The sequence below is a fragment of the Orcinus orca genome, chromosome 8 (genome assembly GCF_937001465.1).
Source record: "Orcinus orca chromosome 8, mOrcOrc1.1, whole genome shotgun sequence".
Classification (NCBI taxonomy): Eukaryota; Metazoa; Chordata; class Mammalia; order Artiodactyla; family Delphinidae; genus Orcinus; species Orcinus orca.
The window spans coordinates 5,328,522-5,349,378 of NC_064566.1; the positions used below are offsets into that span (position 1 = coordinate 5,328,522).

A 20,857-nucleotide genomic window follows, 5' to 3' on the forward strand; every position below is an offset into this window, starting at 1 on the left:
GCATGATGGGCTTGATGTCCAGGTCAGGAGGGGGGAGGAGCTTTCAGTGCCCGTGGCTGGTCCTCAGCATGGCTACTGCCAACAAGATGGCCTTAAGACAGAGCAGGCGGGCAGCCACCGGCACTCTGCTCAGCCTGGAGCCTGGACCCCGAGGTGCCAGGGCTGGCTGCCGCAGCCTCAGCACCACTTGCCTGGCAGATCACAATTAATGCTTAATCCTCAATTGGGTGATCTCTCCTGCCAGTCTGGCAGGCTTGGGGCTGAGGAGGAGTTGCCCCAGCCCTGCAGCTTGTCTGGGAGCCATGGCCCACAATCCCTCCCAACACCCTCCACTGGCTGGCACAGATGGCATTGCTGCCTGAGAGGTCTGTCCCCTCTGCAGGGGCTGGGGAGAGTGATGGACAGGTGCCAGGGGAAGACCAGAGCAGGCTTAAGGTCACCTTCCCACGGGCCCCAGCTTGTCAGGCCCTGTGCCTGGAGCAAGGGAGGGGGGATGGTTGGGGGGATGACCTTAATTGACTGCCGTGTGTCTGCTGGCATCAGAAGTGCCCACAGTTCCCCCAAATCTCACACGTGCCCTCCCACCCCAGAAAGGCTGTTAGCTCAGAAGTTCCAAACAGACACAGCTGGAGCAGGCAGCAGGCCTGGGAGGAACAGGAAGCAGGCAGCGATGTGCAAGCCAAGAGCCCCTTCCCCGCCTTAAGGGGGCACCTGCCACCCAACTCCACTGACTGTTGCCAGCTGGAGCAGGCTGGAGCGACGGCATCTTCTGGTTTTCCAAGAGAAGCTGTCGGTTGAGATTTTTACCTTAAGTCCACTTTAAATAGTTGGAGTATAAAATACATTCAGTAACGTATACGAATGTAAAGCTCAGTGGATTTTTCCATGTGTGTGCACCGGGTAACCATCACCCAGATAAAGATATTACATCCACTTATTGTACTCTAGAGTAGTTCTAGGTTTACAGAATTATTTTGAATATTGGACAGGGAGCTCCTAAATACCCCACACCGAGCTTCTCCTATGTGTTAGTCAAGGTTCTCCAGAGAAACAGAACCAATAGGAGGGGTGTGTGTGCGTGCGTGCGTGCGTGCGTGCGTGTGTGTGTATGTGAAGATATTTATTGTAAGGAATTGGCTTGGGTAATTATGGGCACAGAGCAGTCCCCAGATCTTCATTCAGCAAGCTGGTGACACAGGAGACCTAGTGATACAGTTCCAGCCCAAGCCCGAAGGCCCAAGAACCAGAAAAGTCAATGTTGTAAGTTCCAGTCTGAGAGCAGAAGACTGATGACCCTGCTCAAAGGTCAGGCAGGCAAAATTCCCTCTCGCTCAGCCTTTTTTTTTTTCCATTCAGATCTTCAACCCACATTGGGAAGAGCCATCTGCTTTACTTAGTCCACAGATTCAATGAACGTTAATCTCATCCAGATACACCCTCACAGACACACCCAGAATCATGTTTGACCAAAGGTCTGGGCACCCCATGACTCAGTCAGGTTGACACACAAAATTAACCGCGACACTCTATTAACATCTTACGTCAGAATGGTACCTTTGTCACTGCTGATGAACTAATACTGGCACATTAACTGAAGTCCACATTTTATGCAGATTTTATCACTTTTTCCCTTGTTCTGTTCCAGAGTGCCATCCAGGACACCATGTTACATTAGGCATCACGTCTCCTTAGGCTTCTCTTGGTCATGATGGTTTTACAGAATTTCCTTGTTTTTTTAAATTATCTTGACAGTTTTTAAAAAACTTTTATTTATTTGTTTGTCTATTTATTTATGGCTGCGTTAGGTCTTCGTTACTGCGCACGGGCTTTTTCTAGTTGCGGCGAGCGGGGGCTACTTTTCGATGTGGTGCGCGGGCTTCTCATTGCCGTGGCTTCTCTTGTTGCAGAGCATGGGCTCTAGGTGCGCGGTCTTCAGTAGTTGTGGCACGCGGTCTCGGTAGTTGTGGCTCGCAGGCTCTAGAGAGTAGGCTCAGTAGTTGTGGTGCACTGGCTTAGTTGCTCTGCGGCATGTGGGATCTTCCCGGACCAGGGCTCAAACTTGTGTCCCCTGCACTGGCAGGCGGATTCTTAACCACTGCGCCACCGGGGATGTCCCTCTTGACAGTTTTGAGGAGGACCAGTCAGGTATTTTACAGAATGTCCCTAAATTGGGATTTTTCTGATGTTTTTCTCACGATTAGAATGGGGTTCTCATCCCAACATATGAAGGGTGCATACTATCAACATGATATCACTGATGCTGTTGACCTTGATCACCTGGCTTAAGGTAGTGTTTGTCAGGTTCCTGTACTGTAAAATTACTCTTTTTCTTTCTCCTGTTACATACTATACTCTGGAAGGAAGTCACTATACACAGCCTGCGCTTAAGGGGGGTGGAGCATTATAATTCACCTCATTAAGGGCTGAGTTTCTACATAAATTACTTGAAATTCTTCTGTCCGGGAAGTTTGTCTCTTCTCCATTTATTTATTTGCGCAATCATTTTTACATCAATATGGACTCATAGATATTTATTTTATACAAGTTATAATCTAGTACTATTATTTCATTTTCTTGCTCAAATTGCTCTACCTTTGGCCATTGGGAGCTCTTTCAGTTGGCTCCTGTGTCCCTCTGACATACCGCCATTATTGTGGGTGTTTGGGTTTGGGGGTTTTTATTTCATTTTAGCATTTTCTTACTTTCTGGCACAACTAGATGCTTCAGAATCATCTTGTCTATTCCTGCCCCAGTCCTAGAATCTGCCATTTCTCCAAGGAACCCTGCTTCATTTTATTGGAGAATGGTATTCGAAACCAAGATCTGGGTGCAAGTTTGCTTCTAGGCCCTCTCAGCTGATAGAGTGATGAGATATATATGTATACTAACCTGTGAACATAGAAATTTTAAAATATTTCTGTATGTAACCAACTGTATTTATATCAAGCTAAACATGAGTTCCTATTGATACCTCCAATTCTAATCCGTTACCACATGGATCATTCTAGCCTCCTCCTCCTCACTTACCTGTAACTTCTCATTCCAACAGTGAGAAATCATCCACTCTACACTGACATAATTTTTGATTCCAGTGTACATGTGTAGTGGTTTCCGAATTGTTAACCCGTACCCCCATGGGAAACCACGTCATCAACTAGGGTCCAGTGCTTATGTGCAGTACTTTTAGTCTTTTTCTTACAGACACCACTCATTTTCAGACTAGCACCTTATTCCCCCACTCCCTTCACTGAAGCTGTTTCATACATTTGTGATACAGTTTGATTCTTTTGTCATATTCTGCATTCCACCCTGGGATCCCCTGACCTCCTAAATGATTTTTTAAATCATTAAAAAAATGTTCGTGATTGAAGCTCACTCTTTGACAAATGCTTAAGAGGAGAATGAAACAGTAAGCACTTTATGAATATTCACTTAATCCACACAACAACCCTAAGAGATAGTTATTATTAGCGTCCCCATTTTACAGACGGGGAAGCTGAGGCCTATTGAGGTAACTTGCCCAAGGGCAAATCGCTAGCTGAGGTGGTGTGACATTCGAAGTCAGTCTGACTCCAGATGGTGCTGTAGTCCATGATCCAGGACGGCGCATGGTACAGGGCCCGGCATGCAGTTTAGTATTCAAGGTTAGCTGTTCCTGCTATTGTCATTATGAGGCACCGGCGTGGGGCCTTAGTGGGGTGGGGGGTGGGGTGCAGGTTGAGGAGCCTTTGAGGTCGCCCTTGGACCTTACACCAGCCTAGACCCGAGGTCCAGGCAATTGGGAGGAAGAGGCGCATCAACAGCGTTGGTGACGGACCCGTTGCCATGGGAACAGACGGAGGCCTCAGGAGGGCGCATGCGCCGATCGAGGACAGGTTGCTGAACCGGTGAAAGGTGACGTAAAAGCGCACGGGGTGGGGCGCAGGGTTGGGAACGTCAAAGCCCTGCGTCCTCCGGCACTCAGAGCTGAGGAAAGGCGCGCGCGCGCGCGCGCGCGGCGGCGGCGACGGCGGCGGCGCTGGCGACAGCAGCCCAGCTGGACCGGGACCGGGCAGCGGGAAGCTGACGTACGAAGCAACGTGAGTGAGGCGCGAGGGCGGCACCCAAGCCCGGGAAGCCCGGCTCGGCGCGAACCGCGGTGGACCAGACCCAGGTCCAGGCTTCCGAGGCCCCGCCTCTCGGGTTTTGGGACTAATCGGATTGAGAGCGCGCCGGCCCGGGCCGCGAACTCGCCAATTGCGGAGGGCGTCGGCCACCGCCCAATCCGAAGCAGACAGGTGCGAGGTCCGGAAGGCGGAGACCAATCAGCAGCGGTTGCGGCCTGTTGGGGCCGGTCTCGGCCAATGAGAAGGCCCGAGTGACATCTTCGCGCGCCAATCGGGAGTGAAGGAGCGTTCGTGCCCGCCCGCCCTTCCGGCCTGAGCTCTATTTACCAGGGGCGTGCTGCCGGCTTGCCAATCAGAGCGCGGCTGAGCGGCCAGGCAGCCAACCCGGGAGGAGCGGCCGGCCGGCGTCTGCCGCACCCAGGAGTTGGGGATGTCCTACAAACCCATCGCCCCCGCCCCCAGCAGCACCCCCGGCTCCAGCACCCCTGGGCCCGGCACCCCGGTCCCTACAGGTGAGGATCCAGCTCCACCCCTGCTTGCCTGCCCGGGCGGTCGAGGTCTCGAAGAGAAGACGGCCTGAGTTCTGCAATACTGGGCCTGCCGCCTACCCTCGCTGAGCCTCAGTTCGCTGGCCTGTGAAGTGGGCGTGGTCACGTAAGGGCTTGTTGGTGAAGCGCAGGGGGAGGGGTTTGTCCTGAAGTTTAGCAGCCTGGAATGAAGCCCTTTGGAGGGAATCGGGCGAATCTGGTCCGGGGCTTGGAACGTCGGGGCGAGGCGTCCCTGCCCCACGCTGACCTCTTACTGGCGCATGTTGCAGCCGGAAGTGTCCCATCGCCGTCGGGCTCGGTGCCAGGAGCCGCTGCCCCTTTCAGACCACTGTTTAACGACTTTGGACCGCCCTCCATGGGCTATGTGCAGGTGAGTGGAGCCGAGGGATTGCCTATGGACGGGGACTGGGGGCCCCTTCTTGGCCTGAGCTCACTGCCCTGTTCTCTTTTGACATAGGCAATGAAACCACCTGGCGCCCAGGGCTCCCAGAGCACTTACACCGACCTGCTGTCGGTCATAGAGGAGATGGGCAAAGAGATCCGGCCCACCTATGCTGGTAGCAAGAGCGCCATGGAGCGCCTGAAGAGAGGTAAGTGAGGCCAGGCCCACCGCCCCTGCCCGGGAGACAAACACTGGACAGTGCTTCACTAGGTAGGGAAGGAAAGACATCTGGAGGCCACCTGAGCCAAGCCTGGACTCGGGCCAGGATCACTATCCAGAGTGGCGGGGTTTTTTGGGTTTTTTTGTGTGTTTTTTTGGCCACGCCATAAAGCATGCGAGATCTTAGTTCCCCGACCAGAGATCGAACCCATGCCCCCTGCATTGGGAGCGTGGAGTCTTAACCACAGGACCACCAGGGAAGTCCCCCAGAGAGGCGTTTTAAATTGAATTGACATTGAGTTAATTTCCAGGGAAGGACCTGGGAGTTTGTATTTCAACAGGGCATATTTGAGGATTAACCTCTAAACCTCTAATCTCATCCAGCCCCTCATTAGATTATAGTCCCTTTTACTGAAAGGGAAGGGGATGGAGAGGGAGGGTGTTTTTCACTGGCGGGTGAACTTGGGACTTGGAGGGTCGCTGAGATCCTGTATGTTACTTCCGCATCCACACCCCAGGCATCATCCATGCCCGGGCGCTAGTCAGAGAGTGCCTGGCAGAGACAGAGCGGAATGCCCGCACGTAACAGGACTCGACTCCGCCTCAGCATCTGGACCTTTCCTGGCCACTGCAGAGCACCTGCTTCTCCCTGGCCTTCACCCCGAGTTGCACTTCCCATCCTGGGCTTCCTGTTCTGTGTCCTTTGGTGGGTGCCCTCCAGGAACCAGTGGGCGGCTCTCGCTCCAGTCGGCAGCACTAACTGGAAACCCCCAAAAGAGTTAGCAGCGAGGTCACTGTGAATCCCACCCATGACCTGCCAACAGTGTTGATCCAACTGGAGCTTCCTCCTTTCTGTGGCCCCCACCACTCAGCACTTACCCAGGACTTCTCACCACTTTTCCCAGACCCCTCCTCCCCAGCAGGGCCTCAGAAGGCCTGTCGCCTCCCTGCCCTGTCTCCTGGGCCGTGGCGACTCTTTTCTCAGTGTGTCTTTTGCTAAATATGCCCTTTTTGTATGAATAAAAGATAATTTGGAGTTGTTCTCTCAGCTCGTAGTTTTTGAGTCTGGTGCTTTTGCTAAGCCTGGATGGGCGGAAGGTGGGGTGCAGTGGGTGGGAGAGAGGCCCACGGAGCCTGGCTTTGCCTTGCCTCCACTGTCCATTGACCTTGAGTGGAACCCTGCCCTTCTCTGGCCCTTAGCCTTCCAGCTGTAAGTAGTGGAAAGGGTTGCGCTCCAGTAGCCGAGCGCCCTGCCCTCCTTCACGTGATGCCACCAGGGGGCAGCGCAGGGCCTTGGCTGCCTCCACGGCTGGAGGGCACTGTCTCCAGCCTGAGCCTAGAGGGTTCTTTCCCTGGACTAGCAGTGCCTAGCTGGTGGAAATGCCAGTTCACTTAAGCCACACCCTCACATGCCTTAATGCCCTAACATCCTAAGCTCGGAATCAGCCCTGGAGGCTCTGAATACACCCCATCTCTGAGTCCTCAGAGAGGAAAGAAAGGGAGCATTGCTGCTTCCCTCCCCACAGGACCTGAGAAACAGTCAGGGAGAACTGGTTTCCAACATGGGTGAGACCCAGCTCGGTGCTGCCATACACTGTCCCAGTGCCTTGTAGCTGACGGGGTGTGGTCCCACGAGCCCAACCCTAGGCTGTCTCAGCCTTTGCGCAGGATCTGGTGGCCATTGACCAGACTGTGGACCCGGAAGATATAGGTGGGGAAAGCCACGGGTCCCCATTCAGGGACTAGCGCAAAGATTTGGAGTGACTGCAGGCCTCTGCCTGTGTGTGTGGCAGAATGACCCTAGAGGTCTGGGGCACTGGAACCGCACCAGCTAGGTAGAGGCAAGTCAGAGACCAGCTTCTGGCTGCACTTTGGACGGGGAGGCATTTCCCCCGCCCTGGGCCTCAGGATCCAAGGGCCTGGGAAGTTGGGAATGGGACTCTGTCATATTTCCATAGCACACAGGAGGGCTGGGCCAGGGTGGAGGTGGGAACCCAGAGTGCTCTGGGGATCCCAAAGAATACAGCGGGACTGAGAAGCGCCAGCCTGTGGAGAAGGGCCTCTTCTTCCCCCGCCGCCTAGGGGAAGGAAGAATGGGGCCGCCCTCCTCCGCCGCGGGCGGGGCTGCCCGGACCCGGCCCGGGTGGCGGGGAGGGCCGCCGGGCCCAGGAAGGAGGCGGGGCGGCCGCAGTGACGCGGCGGGCGACGGGGAGGGACAGCAGGGGCACCGGCGGGCAGACCTGGAGGAAGGTCGGGGCCATGGGCCCGCGCTTCGCCTCCAGGGGGTCCGGCCACCGCTGGAATCCGAGGCCGGGGCTCGGGGCGCTGGGGGCTCTGACCCGCCGCCCGTCCGCCCCAGCCCGTAACGGGTGAGGGGCGCCCGCCCTAAACTAGAGGTGAGCCGGGACGTTGGCGGGCGGGCCAAGAGCACGGCGGGGGACGGGGACGCCGGGGAGTGGAAGGAAGTGGAGACAACGGGGGCCTCTCGCCTGCTCAGTGGGTGCGAGGTGTAGGTAGGGGCTGCGGCGAAACCGGGGCGCAGGTGGACGGAGGGGGTCTCTCAGGGCGGGGGCCCGTGGGATACTTCTGCCTCAGCCCGAAGAGGGGTCAGCCCTCGGGAAGGATGTTGGGGCGGCTGCGTAGACAAGTGCCGGGGGTCCAGAAAGGATGCTGGGAAGGGGAGAGTTGGGGACTGGGCTGCCGGCCAGGGTGGGGAAGGCAGGTCTAGCGGCCGGAGGTGTTAGTTATCTGGTCTTTGAAGGTAGGTTTGGGGGCGGGGGGTGGGGAACGCTGACAGAGATGCTGAGGAGGGGTGCACGGGGCTGCTCCGCATAGAGACACCCCAGGGGACAAGGTTCTAAGTGGACGTCCAAGAGTGGGGGACACGGGACCGACTCGGGGAAAGGGATGCAATGGGCGGGCCCCGAGGGGCCGGTTGTGGAAGGCGGGCCCGGAAGGAGGGGCCCGGGGGTTCCTGGGGGCGGGTCCCTGAGGGATGCCGTTCCGAGGGGCTAGGACGCGGACGCGGCCGAAGAGGCAAGGCTGGCCAGCCAGCCCGCCGGCCTGAGCCCGCGGCTCCGGGGGGCCAGCGTCAGCGCGCGGTTGCCGTGGCGATGGGCGGGCGGGGGGCGGGGGCTGCGCGGAAAAGAGGTCAGCGCTCAGCCTCGCCGAGGCTCCCGGCCCCCCGCGGCGCTGGCTGCAGAGCTGGGCTCGCCTCTGCCTCCCCTGCGGCGAGCCCGGGCATGGGGTCGCCGGGCCCGAGCCCCTCGGCCCTCGCGCAGGGCTCGGGGCCGCGCGCCGCCGCCGCCCCGCACTGACGGCCGCGCGGTGTCCTGCGCCAGCGGGAGCGGAGGCCGCGCACCGCCGGCCGAGCGCCTTCAGGATGCTCATCAAGGAGTACCACATTCTGCTGCCCATGAGCCTGGACGAGTACCAGGTGGCCCAGCTCTACATGATCCAGGTGAGGGCGGTGGGAAGTAGGCGACCAAGGCGCGGGATGGGGGGAGGTATGCTTCATGTTGGGTGTCCGCAGGAGCGCGCAGGCCGCACCTGGGACCAGGGGCCGGGCCCAGCTCAATCCCCCTCCAGTCCCGCTCTGGGGCTTGGAAGGGCTCAGGCCAGAGGAGGAGAGAGAGCTTTCCTGGTCGGATGTGGGGGAGGGGTGGTGGTGGTTAAAGTCTGTGGGAAGAGCGGCAGAAGGGCCTAGTGGTGCCTCCCCACCCCAAGTGCCCAGCCCCTCCTGGGTGCTCAGCCCCCATCTGACCTCCTTTAATCCTCCTTAGAATGTGTAATCCTTTGGGAGTAAGCAAAGGAGCGCATGAGGATGCAAAGGAGCGGGAGGCAGAAAGTGAGGAGCAGGTCCCAGGTGGTAGGGAAAGACTGGGAGGGGTTCCCAGAGGGCCTTGGCAGGACCTCGGCAGCCCCAGGCGGTCAGGGAGATGGGCTGAGGAGCAGGCCCCAAATCTGTCATAGAGAGGAGCAGGCAGGGACCCCAGATGCTGAGGTCTGGGCTAAGAGGAAGGGGGTAGAGGTCTGGCCCTGGACGTCGGGAAGAATGAGCCAGAGAAGGCTCTCAGGGAGGGGAGAGGGTTGGTGCCCGTTCCAGACGTGCTCCCCAGAAATGTGGGACCAGAGTCTGAGCAGGCAAGGGGGCCGGGATCTGGCCTCAGAGGGTTAAGTGGTCCAGGTTCAAACTCCAGAGCTATGTAAGGACGGGATCTGAGTGCTGTCCAACTGTGAGGGGTGTGGCAGGAGCTGGTGTTGGGGTCCTAGAAAGGTGGGGGCCCCTTTTACTCTCCTGGATTCTTCCAGCCCACCCACCCTGGCCCCTTGCCGGCAGCACACGCAGCATGCGCCCACCTCCGGAGCTTACACTGGCTTCCCCTCTGCCTCCAATAGTGCCCCCACCTCACACCTGCTCAGCACCCTCCCTTCCCCCACGTCATCTTCAGATCAAGGTCATGTTATCTTCTCAACGAGGCCTTCCCTGACCATCCCATCAAAATTGCAACCCCCAGCCCTATCCCCTTTACCCTATTCTGTGCTTTCTTTTTACCACAGCACTTAGCACCTTCTAATTTGCTTTTTTTTGTTTTCTGTCTGTTATCTATCTCCCTCCACTGGAACATACGTTGCACAGGGGCAGGCAGGGGTCTGTGTTCTGTACATCAACAGATCGCAATTAACATAATCCCAAACAATGTCTGGAATAGAGCAGACAACAAATACTTGAATGACTGAATGAGTCCTGGCTTGCAGAACCCCATAGGGGACTGGACAGCGGCTGTAATCCTGACCCCAGGAGCTACAGGGGACCAGGGTCAGGTTTCAGAGAGTTAGAACGGCTGGGACTAGGGCCTCAGAGCTACACAGGGGACCAGGTCTAGCTTGGGATCCCATCCCAGGAGCTGATCTGGGGCTGAGCTGCCCGTTCTACTCTTGCCCTGGGCTGCAGAAAAAGAGCCGAGAAGAGTCAAGTGGTGAGGGCAGTGGCGTGGAGATCCTGGCCAACCGGCCCTACACGGATGGGCCCGGTGGCAGTGGGCAGTACACACACAAGGTGTACCACGTGGGCTCCCACATCCCAGGCTGGTTCCGGGCACTGCTGCCCAAGGCCGCCCTGCAGGTGGAGGAGGAATCCTGGAATGCCTATCCCTACACCCGCACCCGGTGAGTGGGTGGGGCAGGTCTGGGGCCAGGAGGGGAACAGCACTGGTGGGCACAGCCGTGACCCTCACCCCCACCCTCTGCCCAGGTACACCTGCCCCTTTGTGGAGAAATTCTCCATTGAAATAGAGACCTATTACCTGCCTGATGGGGGGCAGCAGCCGAATGTCTTCAACCTGAGTGGGGCTGAGCGGAGACAGCGCATCCTGGGTGAGGCCTGGAGCCAGCGGGGGGACCGTGGAGCCCCTCTCAGGACACCTGCCACCTCAACAGGCGGCCTCTGACAAGTCCCAGCTCTCTCCCGGTCTAGGCTTCCTGTGCATGGAAAGTTGCCCCCCCAATCCCGAGGTGGGGGAGGAGTGGCAGGGGCCGGAGGGGGCTGCTGTTGCTCAGCGCTGCCGGAACCCCCCCAGATACCATCGACATTGTGCGGGATGCAGTGGCCCCAGGCGAGTACAAAGCAGAAGAAGACCCCCGGCTGTACCGCTCGGCCAAGACAGGCCGAGGACCACTGGCTGATGACTGGACACGCACAGCAGCCCAGACGGGGCCCCTCATGTGCGCCTATAAGCTGTGCAAGGTTGAGTTCCGCTACTGGGGCATGCAGGCCAAGATTGAGCAGTTCATCCACGATGTCGGTGAGCGCCCAGCCTTGCGAGGTTCTATTTACTCGGCATGCACCAGGCCGCGCGTTTGAGCCAGGGATGCTCTCAGTCTACTGGGGACACAGAAACATAAAGCCGTCATTTCCGTTTGATGTGGTGCGCACTGAGGCAGAGGGGAGCCGCACAGCCTAGCTAGGGGTTGGGGGAGCCTAGCCATGAGGTACAGGTGAGAGTCAGGCGGGCAAGGAGCTGACAACGTGATCTCTGAGGTCCATGCCGGTTCTGACATTCAGAGATGCTGCTTCTCATCCATTAAAATTCTAAGACTCTCCAGTGTTCTGTGGGTCAAGCGAGACTTAGAGGCTCTCAGGCGGGTCACCAGCTCTAACCTGCAACACGCTAAGGAGTGCAGGCCAAAGCTGTGACTCTGTCGCTCTCTCCGAGTCCCATCCTTTGGCCCTGTTATCCAGGAGGCCCTGTTTCATGCCCCCCCTAAAACTAACCCCACAATTCCTGTGGCTCAGCCCTGCCCCACCTCCCAGGTCTGAGGGTAGACTACCTGCAGGTAGAAGGATGGGGGTGTCCAGGGACCTGGGTTCCATTCCACCACGGACCCTCATGGAAACTCTCCTCCAGGGAGCTACTTCCCATCTCTGCGCCTTAATTTTCCCTTCTGTAAATGAGGAAGAGGTTGGGCCAGATAGTAAAAAGCTAATATTGATCACCACATGCCCAATTCTCTGCTAATCACTTCCCATGCAAGATCTCCTTTAACACCCCCAACACCCCTCAAGGTAAGGACAATTATTATTCCCATTTTACAGATGAGGAAATTTAACTCAGAGAGTAATACAGGCACCGTATCTTAAATTTGGAAAAATGCCAAAAAGCACAAATTAGAAAAATGAAACTCACCCACATATAACCACTATTAAGATTCTGGTGTATTTCCTTCCAGAAGTTTATAACAATAATTCAATCATTATGACTTTATTTCCTAGATATTGAAGTCTCTAACTTTAGTCCTCTGCTTAGGATGAAAATATCCCAGAATGGGTATCATGTTTTGCTTCATTAAGTGCCAACACTTCCATTAACTCTTAACACCTTCATTAACCATCAACAATTTCATTAACTATCAACGCCTTAATTGTTAACTCTTGTGAAGAAATCAGCAGGAAGCCAGCTGAAAGAACAAACATTGCTCCCAGCTTCCCAGGGTGTCGGGGTGGGCTCAGCGCTCAGAGTTGGGGTGTCCAGAGGGATAAAAGAGGCAGTGGGCAGGGAGGGAGGTGGGGCAGGAAGACAAATGCCAGTTTCCACTCCCATCTCCCGGACAGTGCTCACCCTGCCATACTTTGTGGCCCTGGGTGGGTGGTGTGCCCAGGGGAGCCATTACCTGAACTCACGGGCTGGGCATGTGGCTGCAGTGGCAGGGAAACTCGGGGCTGGGGCGTGTGGGTGGGGAGGGCATGGCTTTGATGCCTGGGCGCCTACAGGTCTGCGTCGGGTGATGCTGCGGGCCCACCGCCAGGCCTGGTGCTGGCAGGACGAGTGGACAGAGCTGAGCATGGCTGACATCCGGGCACTGGAGGAAGAGACCGCCCGCATGCTGGCACAGCGCATGGCCAAGTGCAACACAGGCAGTGAGGGGCCCGAGGCCCAGCCCCCCGGGAAGCCAAGCACTGAGGCCCGGGCTGGGGCCAGCCGTGCTGGCACCCCCGATGGGCCCGAGGTGCCCCCAGGCCCCGATGCCTCGCCCGATGCCAGCTTCGGCAAGCAGTGGTCCTCGTCCTCCCGTTCCTCCTACTCGTCCCAGCATGGAGGTGAGGCTGAGGCAGAGGGGCGGGAGGGAGCGGCCCTCAGGCTGGACTCCCAGGCTGAGGCCAATGTGGCCCTGCAGGGGGCGTGTCTCCCCAGACTCTGTCCGAGTGGCGCATGCAGAACATCGCCCGAGACTCTGAGAACAGCTCTGAGGAGGAGTTCTTTGATGCCCACGGTCAGCACCCCAGACCTGTTAGGGGAAGGGGGGGTCCCTGAGCAGCTCCCGCCAAACCATGACGCAGCCCTTCGTCCCTTCAGAAGGTTTCTCGGACAGTGACGAGGTTTTCCCCAAGGAGATGACCAAGTGGAACTCCAATGACTTCATCGACGCCTTTGCCTGCCCCGTGGAGGCAGAAGGGGCGCCAGGTAAAGATCCCACATCCAGTTGCCAGCCACCAGCACTCCGTATGCGGTGGGGACTTGGAGAACAACTCATTCCTAAGTTTAATGGGGTCCTGAGATGAATGTCAGTCCAGAAAGGGTGCTCATTAAATACACAGACGAGTAATGAGCAGATAATGGGTGGATGGATGGATGTGGGGCGTGTATTCAGGGTTCAGACACAGCACAGAGAATGGAGGAATTCATTCGGAGTCCAGGAAGGCTTCACGTGGGAGGTGATGTCTAAGCTGGATTTTGAAGGATTGGACGAGCTCTGTCCAAAAGAACTTTCTGAGATGATGGAAATGTTCTAGCCACTAGCCACATGTGGCTAACAAGTACTTGAAATGTGGCGAGTGGGACTGAGGAACTGAAATTGGTATTGTTATTTTAATTCATTTCAGTTTAAGTAGGCACATGTGACTAGTGGCTACCATATTGGACAGGGCAGGATTAGAAGGAATTTTCCAGGCAAACAGGGCTTGTGCGGAGACGCATGCCTGTCAGCAGCAGGACTGGCCATGTGCAAAGACGCAGAAACGTGAAATGACCTGGGAGAGTCGGGTGAGAGGAGAAGGTCAGAGGAAGATGGGGGGCGAGGGCGGGTGCTCAGGCAGACAGCAGAGCAGGGGTACCTGAAGTACCAGATGAGGGGATCCCCACAGACCCCTCAGTCCCCTTCACTGGCTTTCCCTATCCTGCAGACCCTGGAACCGAGTCCACCAAAGATATCGGGGACGGGGCCCGAGCACCCAGGGACCCAGAAGTGAGTATGGTCAGCCACCCCGCGTCTCATTCTGCCCACCCACCGGCCAGGCCACTGCTCTGACATCCCTGGCACCCCCCCCTGTGCCCCGCAGGGCCCGGATGGAGCGGGGGAACTGGGGGCGGAGACATGCGCAGTCCACGCCCTCTTCCTCATCCTGCACAGCGGCAACATCCTAGACTCAGGCCCTGGAGACACCAGCTCCAAGCAGGCGGATGTGCAGACGCTAAGCCTGGCCTTCGAGGCCATCACCCGCGTCCATTTCCCCGAGGCCCTGGGCCACGTGGCGCTGCGCCTGGTGCCCTGCCCACCCATCTGCGCCGCTGCCTATGCCCTTGTCTCCAAGTACTGGTCAGGGATGGGAGGGTGGGGGACACACAGGGTCCCCAAGGTGTGGACAGCCACTTGGGGGCTCCTGAGACCAGAGAGGCCCCATGGGGGGAGGGGGAGGAGGCCAGGAAGCCAAACACCTGGGCTAGTCACCTACCCAGCTGGATTTCAGTTTCTAGTCAATGGCTCCATCACAAAGGCCTCTGGGATACTGACGGTCCCCACAAAGGCCCTCCAGTGCTAGGACTTGCCAACAGGTCAAGGGGACTTAGAGGGGGCAGTGGAGGGCCTGGAGGGCCCCCACCCATCCATTATACCCCCTCCTCCTACAGCCTGAGCCCCTACAGCCATGACGGTGACAGCCTGTCCCGCTCCCAGGACCACATTCCACTGGCTGCCCTGCCGTTGCTGGCCACCTCATCCTCCCGATACCAGGGCACTGTGGCCACTGTCATTGCCCGCACTAACCAGGCCTACGCCGCCTTCCTGCGCTCGTCTGAGGGTGTCGGCTTCTGCGGGCAGGTCAGGAGTTAGGGATGTTCCCAGGGAACTTGCTGCGGGAACCCCCCATCCTCCTGCCTCCGCTGCAGCCCCTCCTGATGGCGCTGCCCTTCCACCCAGGTGGTGCTGATTGGGGATGGCGTCGGTGGAATCCTGGGCTTTGACGCACTCTGCCACAGCGCCAGCGCGGGCACTGGGAGCCGCAGCAGCAGCCGCCGCGGAAGCACGGTCAGTGTGGCTGGACCTGCCTCCCCAGGAGGCCGGTGTCTCCCCGGCTCTAGTTCTCTGCCCCTGGAATATGACCTCTCTCCGGCCTGTCCCCTGCTGCCTCATTCCACCTCCTCTGGGGCTCTACTCTTTGTTTAAGTCCCTGCCCAACCCCCAAGCCTCTTTCCTCACTTCCAAATAAGTAGAAATCGACTGTCTCCAGTCCTAAGGCTGTTTCTGTCCCCTATTCCGTCTAGAACAATGAGCTGCTCTCCCCGGAGGTTGGCCCAGTGCGGGATCCCCTGGCAGATGGGGTGGAGGGACTGGGCCGGGCCAGCCCAGAGCCCTCAGTGCTGCCTGCCCAGCACACCCACAGCGACATGGCCAGTCCTGAGCCCGAGGGCTCTCAAAACAGGTGACATTCCTGCCCCATCAACCCCAAACTGGGCTTGTGCTGGGCTGCGGAAGCAGCAGCACTGAGCACCCTCCCGCCCTCCCCCAGCCTGCAGACGGTCCCCTCAGCCACCTCCTCTGGGGAGCCCAGACGGGCAAGCACAGCCTCCTGTCCACCCGCTGCCGCCTCTGAGGTTCCTGATGGTCTCACCAGTGCCACCCGCCTTGACTTCAAGGTCTCCGGCTTCTTCCTCTTTGGCTCCCCTCTGGGCCTGGTGCTGGCTCTGCGGAAAACCGTGATGCCCACGTTGGAGGGTGAGCTCTCAGGGTGGGGGTGGGCTTCACCTGCCCCTCCCCCATCTCCTCTTTGTTTCATCTGAAATGGGGGTGTTTATACCATTCCCCACTGTACAAATAAATGGCTTGGCTAGAGAGGGAAAACCTGAGGCCCAGAAAGAAGGGACTTGCCAAGGCCAAGTGTCCCAAAGTGCACCAGGAGGAACGCATACCCACAGATGCTTTCATGAGAGGGGGTCCAACAGGCATGGGGAACGCTTCATCTTGAACATCAGCAAATCGAAGGCTCTGATCTCTTTTTAGCCGAGAGACCTGTCTCACTTTTAAGCACTCCCAGGGACCTCCCAGGGAGTAGAGTCTGGGAAGTGCTTGTTCAGGGTCACACAGCATGTCAGGGTGCCGCTTCCCACAACCCCTGCCTCCCAGTATGCCCAGATGAATCCCCTCCCCCCTTTATCTTCTGGGTACCAGTGGCCCAGATGCGGCCAGCCTGTGAGCAGATCTACAACCTCTTCCATGCGGCCGACCCCTGCGCCTCCCGCCTTGAGCCCCTGCTGGCCCCCAAGTTCCAGGCCATCGCCCCACTGGCTGTGCCGCGCTACCAGAAGTTCCCCCTGGGAGACGGCTCATCCCTGCTGCTGGGTATGCCGCCAACCAGGATAAAGGGGAGAAAGAGGACGGCACCAACAGTGAGGGATGGGTGTGGGCCCCCCTCTCCCAAGAAGACATGAGGTAGTTCCCACATCATTGGTACTCTCTCATGTCACCACTCCCAGGACCAGGGAGCCCTCCCCTGGCCCCTTGGGCAGTCTGGATCCCCAAGACCCTCTAACATTCTCTGCCCAGAAGTTGGGGGCAGTGGTGACAACTGGGCTGAAGGGAGGAGGTGGTGACACTGAGAGCAGCCGCCCACCGCCGGCGGGGAGAGGGGCTGCTGGGTCTGTGTAGGGATGCGTTGTGTCTCCGCATGCACTTGTGTTCGTGTATTGGTTTGGGGTGTGTACTCATGTGCATGCAAGTGAGTAGCCATTTGGCCCCATGAGACAAGTGGGCCTGGGTCCAGGTGGTGGCGGCAGTCATGCTGGCAGGAATGCGGCTGGCTGTTGGGGTGAGCTAACAGGAGAGGATGCCCCCACCCTTCACCTCCACCCAGATGTGGGGCACTTCAGCCCCAGCCAAGACCCAACCAGGGAGGGCTGGCAGGGGGGATGGTGGAGGGATGGGGGCCAGGCTGTCCTGGAACCTTGGGTGGGAAGACAGGAAGGTGGCCTGGCCCAGCCCGCCACTGAGGTCGCCCGTCCACCCACAGCTGACACTCTGCAGACCCACTCAGGCCTCTTTCTGGAGGAGCTGGAGATGTTGGTGCCCTCAACGCCCACCTCTACCAGCGGAGCCTTCTGGAAGGGCAGTGAGCTAGGCAGTGATCTGCCAGCCCAGCCAGCTGCCCCCAGCACCACCAGTGAGGTGGTTAAGAGTAAGTCAGCCAGCCACCCAGCCTGGGCAGGGAATACTTATTCCACCTTCAGAGCCCAGCTGAAACACCCATGCCCCAAGCGTTTGCTCTGGAATGAGTGCGCCCTAGCACCCAACTCCAGACTCAGCAGGGTTGGCAGAAAAGAGGGAGGGAAGAGCATTAGGGGCCAGACGGGTGGGCATGGGGTGGGAGGCCACCCCTGACTCACTGCCCACCGTGGCCGTACAGTCCTGGAGCGCTGGTGGGGGACCAAGCGGATTGACTACTCGCTGTACTGCCCTGAGGCGCTCACCGCCTTCCCCACCGTCTCGCTGCCCCACCTCTTCCACGCCAGCTACTGGGAGTCGGCGGATGTGGTGGCCTTCATCCTGCGCCAGGTGGGCCCAGGGATGCGGGGTGGGAGAGGGAACCGGACAATGATAGGGAGCCGTGGGCTGGGGGAGGGGCAGCCCCAGGCACCCTTCCCCCCTTCACGTGGCCTTGCTGGTCCGATTCTTCGCAGGTGATGGAGAAGGAGCAACCACAGCTGGCCGAGTGCGAGGAGCCGTCCATCTACAGCCCAGCCTTCCCCAGGGAGAAGTGGCAGCGCAAACGCACCCAAGTCAAGATCCGGGTACGTGCCCTGCCCCTCGAGCCCTCAAGAGCGAGGCCCTGCCTACTCTCCCCAGGATCCCCGCCCCTCAAGACCTTCCGGGGTCCAATCCCGCCCGCTGACCCTGGGTCCTGGCCCCACCTCCTCATGCCTCGGCCCCTGGGTACCAACTGGTCTCCTCCCTTAACCATCCCGCCACCTCCTCATCCTCTGCACCCCAACCTGTCATGCCTCCGGCCCCTCGGAACCGCCCTCCACACAGAGGCCCTCATGACCTCAGATCGGGGTCAGCAAAAGCGCCCACCCCTCGGGCCTCGCCCCTCTCTCGCAGCGACCCCGTCTCCTCCAGGCCGAGCACCCCAGTCTGAGCGCGGGTCCCCCTCACCAGCACCTCCCGCATCCCTGTCACCTCTTTGCTGCGGGCTCACGCCGTCTCCTCCCACCAGAACGTCACTTCCAACCACCGGGCGAGCGACACGGTGGTGTGCGAGGGCCGCCCCCAGGTGCTGAACGGGCGCTTCATGTACGGGCCCTTGGACGTGGTCACGCTCACCGGAGAGAAGGTCAGGACACAGAGGCCTCAGTCCCGGGTAGACCGGCCGCCCTCGGGCCGAACTCGCCCCAAGCGGGAGGTCCGGGTGCTGCCTCCTGTCCTACGGATAGCTCCCAGTCACACTAGGTTGAGCCCCCAACCCCGTCCTCCCCCAACAACAGGCCCGCCTCGGCCCTCCTCCGCTCAGCGTCAGGGGGACCCTCTCGCCCCCTCTGCCTGCTAGGTGGACATCTACATCATGACGCAGCCGCTGTCAGGCAAGTGGATTCACTTTGGCACCGAGGTCACCAACAGCTCGGGCCGCCTCACCTTCCCGGTGCCCGTGGAGCGTGCGCTGGGTATCGGCGTTTACCCGGTGCGCATGGTGGTCAGGTGAGCGCGGGGTGGGCCGGGCCTCTGCGGGGTGGGGCTCCTCTGGGCCCCGCCCCTATGTCGCTCAAGCAGCCCTTGGGCCGTAGGGGCGACCACACGTACGCTGAGTGCTGCCTGACGGTCGTGACCCGCAGCACAGAGGCCGTGGTGTTCAGCATCGACGGCTCCTTCACCGCCAGCGTCTCCATCATGGGCAGCGACCCCAAGGTGCGCGCCGGCGCCGTGGACGTGGTCAGGTAGGAGCGGCCGCCCGGCTCGCCGTGGTGACTGGTCTCCACCCCTGGCGCGTGGAGCTGACCGCCGCCCCACCCTGCAGGCACTGGCAGGACGCGGGCTACCTGATCGTGTACGTAACGGGCCGGCCCGACATGCAGAAGCACCGCGTGGTGGCCTGGCTGTCACAGCACAACTTCCCCCACGGCGTAGTCTCCTTCTGCGATGGCCTCACCCACGACCCGCTGCGCCAGAAGGCGGTGTTTCTGCAGAGCCTGGTGCAGGAGGTGCGGCGACTGGGGAGGGTCCTGTCCCCGCCGTCGCCCCGGGAGGAGGCCCATCTGGTCTCACCCCCATCGGCCCCTGAACCTAACAGACCGCCAAGGCCCTCGTGGTCCCAGGGGCCCCTTGTCCTTGGGGCCAACTAGAGAGATACGGCTGGTCCCGACCCCACCCAGACCTGGTGAGGTAGACCATATGGCCTCGACCCGAAACATTCTGAACCGGATGCCCACCAGACCCCACCCCCTGCCTCATGACTCCACCCCCCCGGGGCTGCTGATTGGCCTCTCTGGCCACAGGTGGAACTGAACATCGTGGCCGGCTACGGGTCCCCCAAAGATGTGGCCGTATATGCGGCGCTGGGCCTACCCCCGGGCCAGACCTACATCGTGGGCCGCGCCGTGCGGAAGCTCCAGGCGCAGTGCCAGGTGAGGACCAAGTGAAGGTGGGGACTGTGAGCCAGCTGGGGAGTGGGAGCCTGGGTCTGGGCCGGAAGGACCACCCGTGTGTTAGGAAGCACCTAAGGCAGGCGGCTGTGAGAAGGATGGCTGGCATCAGGGAACCTGGGCTCCTCCTAGGATGGGGGTCACAAGCAGCTTGGAGGCGCTGGGCAGGCCAGGATTGATACTATGCTCAAGACCTTGAGTACTGGTTCCACTTTGGCACGGTCCTGGGCATAGGCCTTGACCTTTCTGAGCCTCAATTTCTCGTCTGCAAAATGGAAATGATAAGATGGACCAGACCTCAACAGCTATCATGAAGAGCACGTGATTTACTGCATATCAGCGTGCACGGGGCTGGGCGCAAAGCAAGTGCTTGCTAAACGTTAGTTGCTGTTGTTTCCCTCCAAAATCCCATTCTACAGATGAGGAAACTCAAGATGAGACCCAGAGAGAGGCAGAGCCAGGAATAAAGGTGCCCTGGCTCAGCCTGGGGTTGGTCAGGCTGTGCCAGGCCTATAATGCAGCCAGCACTGCCCAGGACCCTGGGGAGGACAGGTGAGGGCAGCGTGTGGGCCTGAGACCAGCCATCCCCTCATCCCTGCCCACCTCTGCCCGCAGTTCCTGTCAGATGGCTATGTGGCCCACTTGGGCCAACTGGAGGCCAGCTCCCACCCTCATGCCCCCGTGGGACCCTCGAGGGCCGCCCTGGCCAAGAGCAGCTATGGCGGGGCTGCCCCTGTGGACTTCCTCCGAAAACAGAGCCAGCTGCTTCGCTCGAGGGGCCCCAGCCAGGCAGAGCGGGAGGGCCCAGGGACGCCACCCACCACCCTGGCGCGAGGCAAGGCCCGAAGCATCAGCCTCAAGCTAGACGGCGAAGAGTGAGGCCCAAACTGTGGCTGGACTTGGGTTATTTACTCACACACTTGAGAGGCCCACGTGGCCGCATGTGGAAGGCTGGGCCCCCAGCCCCACATCCTGCATCTCTGTTTGCCCCTCGGTGTTAGTTCCCTTTCATGTTGGGGGACCCAGCCCTGGGGGTGGGAGGAGGGAGCAGCAAGGGCCCAGAGGCTTTTCCAGTGTGTGTAAATCCATGAAAATAAACACCACCTGCATCCCACCTGATTGCCCGCCTGCTTGGCATCACAGGGCAGCCCAGCCCCCAGTTTCCAGTTCAAGAGAGATGCTGAAGGGCAAAGAGGAGTC

General features: G+C 59.2%; 2 protein-coding genes across 5 annotated transcripts; both read left to right on the forward strand.

The window, feature by feature from the left end:
* Nucleotides 1-3,910: 3,910 nt before the first annotated feature.
* On the forward strand, nucleotides 3,911-6,303 carry CDK2AP2 (cyclin dependent kinase 2 associated protein 2). Of its 3 annotated transcripts, none has more exons than XM_004278022.3 (4): nucleotides 3,911-4,618; nucleotides 4,924-5,024; nucleotides 5,112-5,244; nucleotides 5,774-6,303. In XM_004278022.3, the coding sequence occupies exons 1-4, from the start codon at nucleotides 4,537-4,539 to the stop codon at nucleotides 5,839-5,841; spliced, it is 384 nt and encodes a 127-aa protein (XP_004278070.1). In that variant the 5' UTR covers nucleotides 3,911-4,536; the 3' UTR covers nucleotides 5,842-6,303. The 3 variants fall into 3 exon arrangements, with proteins under 3 accessions (XP_004278070.1, XP_033258296.1, XP_012391530.1); XM_012536076.3 differs by lacking the exon at nucleotides 3,911-4,618 and adding an exon at nucleotides 4,619-4,760; XM_033402405.2 differs by having other exon boundaries at nucleotides 3,924-5,024.
* A 1,148-nt stretch (nucleotides 6,304-7,451) lies between these two features.
* On the forward strand, nucleotides 7,452-20,776 carry PITPNM1 (phosphatidylinositol transfer protein membrane associated 1). 2 transcript variants are annotated; one of them, XM_004278020.4, is made up of 24 exons: nucleotides 7,452-7,651; nucleotides 8,597-8,715; nucleotides 10,210-10,424; nucleotides 10,510-10,631; nucleotides 10,835-11,059; nucleotides 12,526-12,852; nucleotides 12,930-13,025; nucleotides 13,109-13,216; nucleotides 13,936-13,997; nucleotides 14,092-14,342; nucleotides 14,660-14,849; nucleotides 14,949-15,056; nucleotides 15,293-15,450; nucleotides 15,538-15,743; nucleotides 16,197-16,367; nucleotides 17,035-17,199; nucleotides 17,428-17,576; nucleotides 17,702-17,812; nucleotides 18,238-18,354; nucleotides 18,568-18,716; nucleotides 18,803-18,952; nucleotides 19,033-19,216; nucleotides 19,511-19,639; nucleotides 20,273-20,776. In XM_004278020.4, exons 2-24 carry the CDS (start codon nucleotides 8,638-8,640, stop codon nucleotides 20,534-20,536), a joined length of 3,735 nt encoding a protein of 1,244 aa, XP_004278068.1. In that variant the 5' UTR covers nucleotides 7,452-7,651; nucleotides 8,597-8,637; the 3' UTR covers nucleotides 20,537-20,776. The 2 variants fall into 2 exon arrangements, with proteins under 2 accessions (XP_004278068.1, XP_033258293.1); XM_033402402.2 differs by lacking the exon at nucleotides 7,452-7,651 and having other exon boundaries at nucleotides 8,063-8,715.
* The last annotated feature ends 81 nt before the right edge of the window (nucleotides 20,777-20,857 follow it).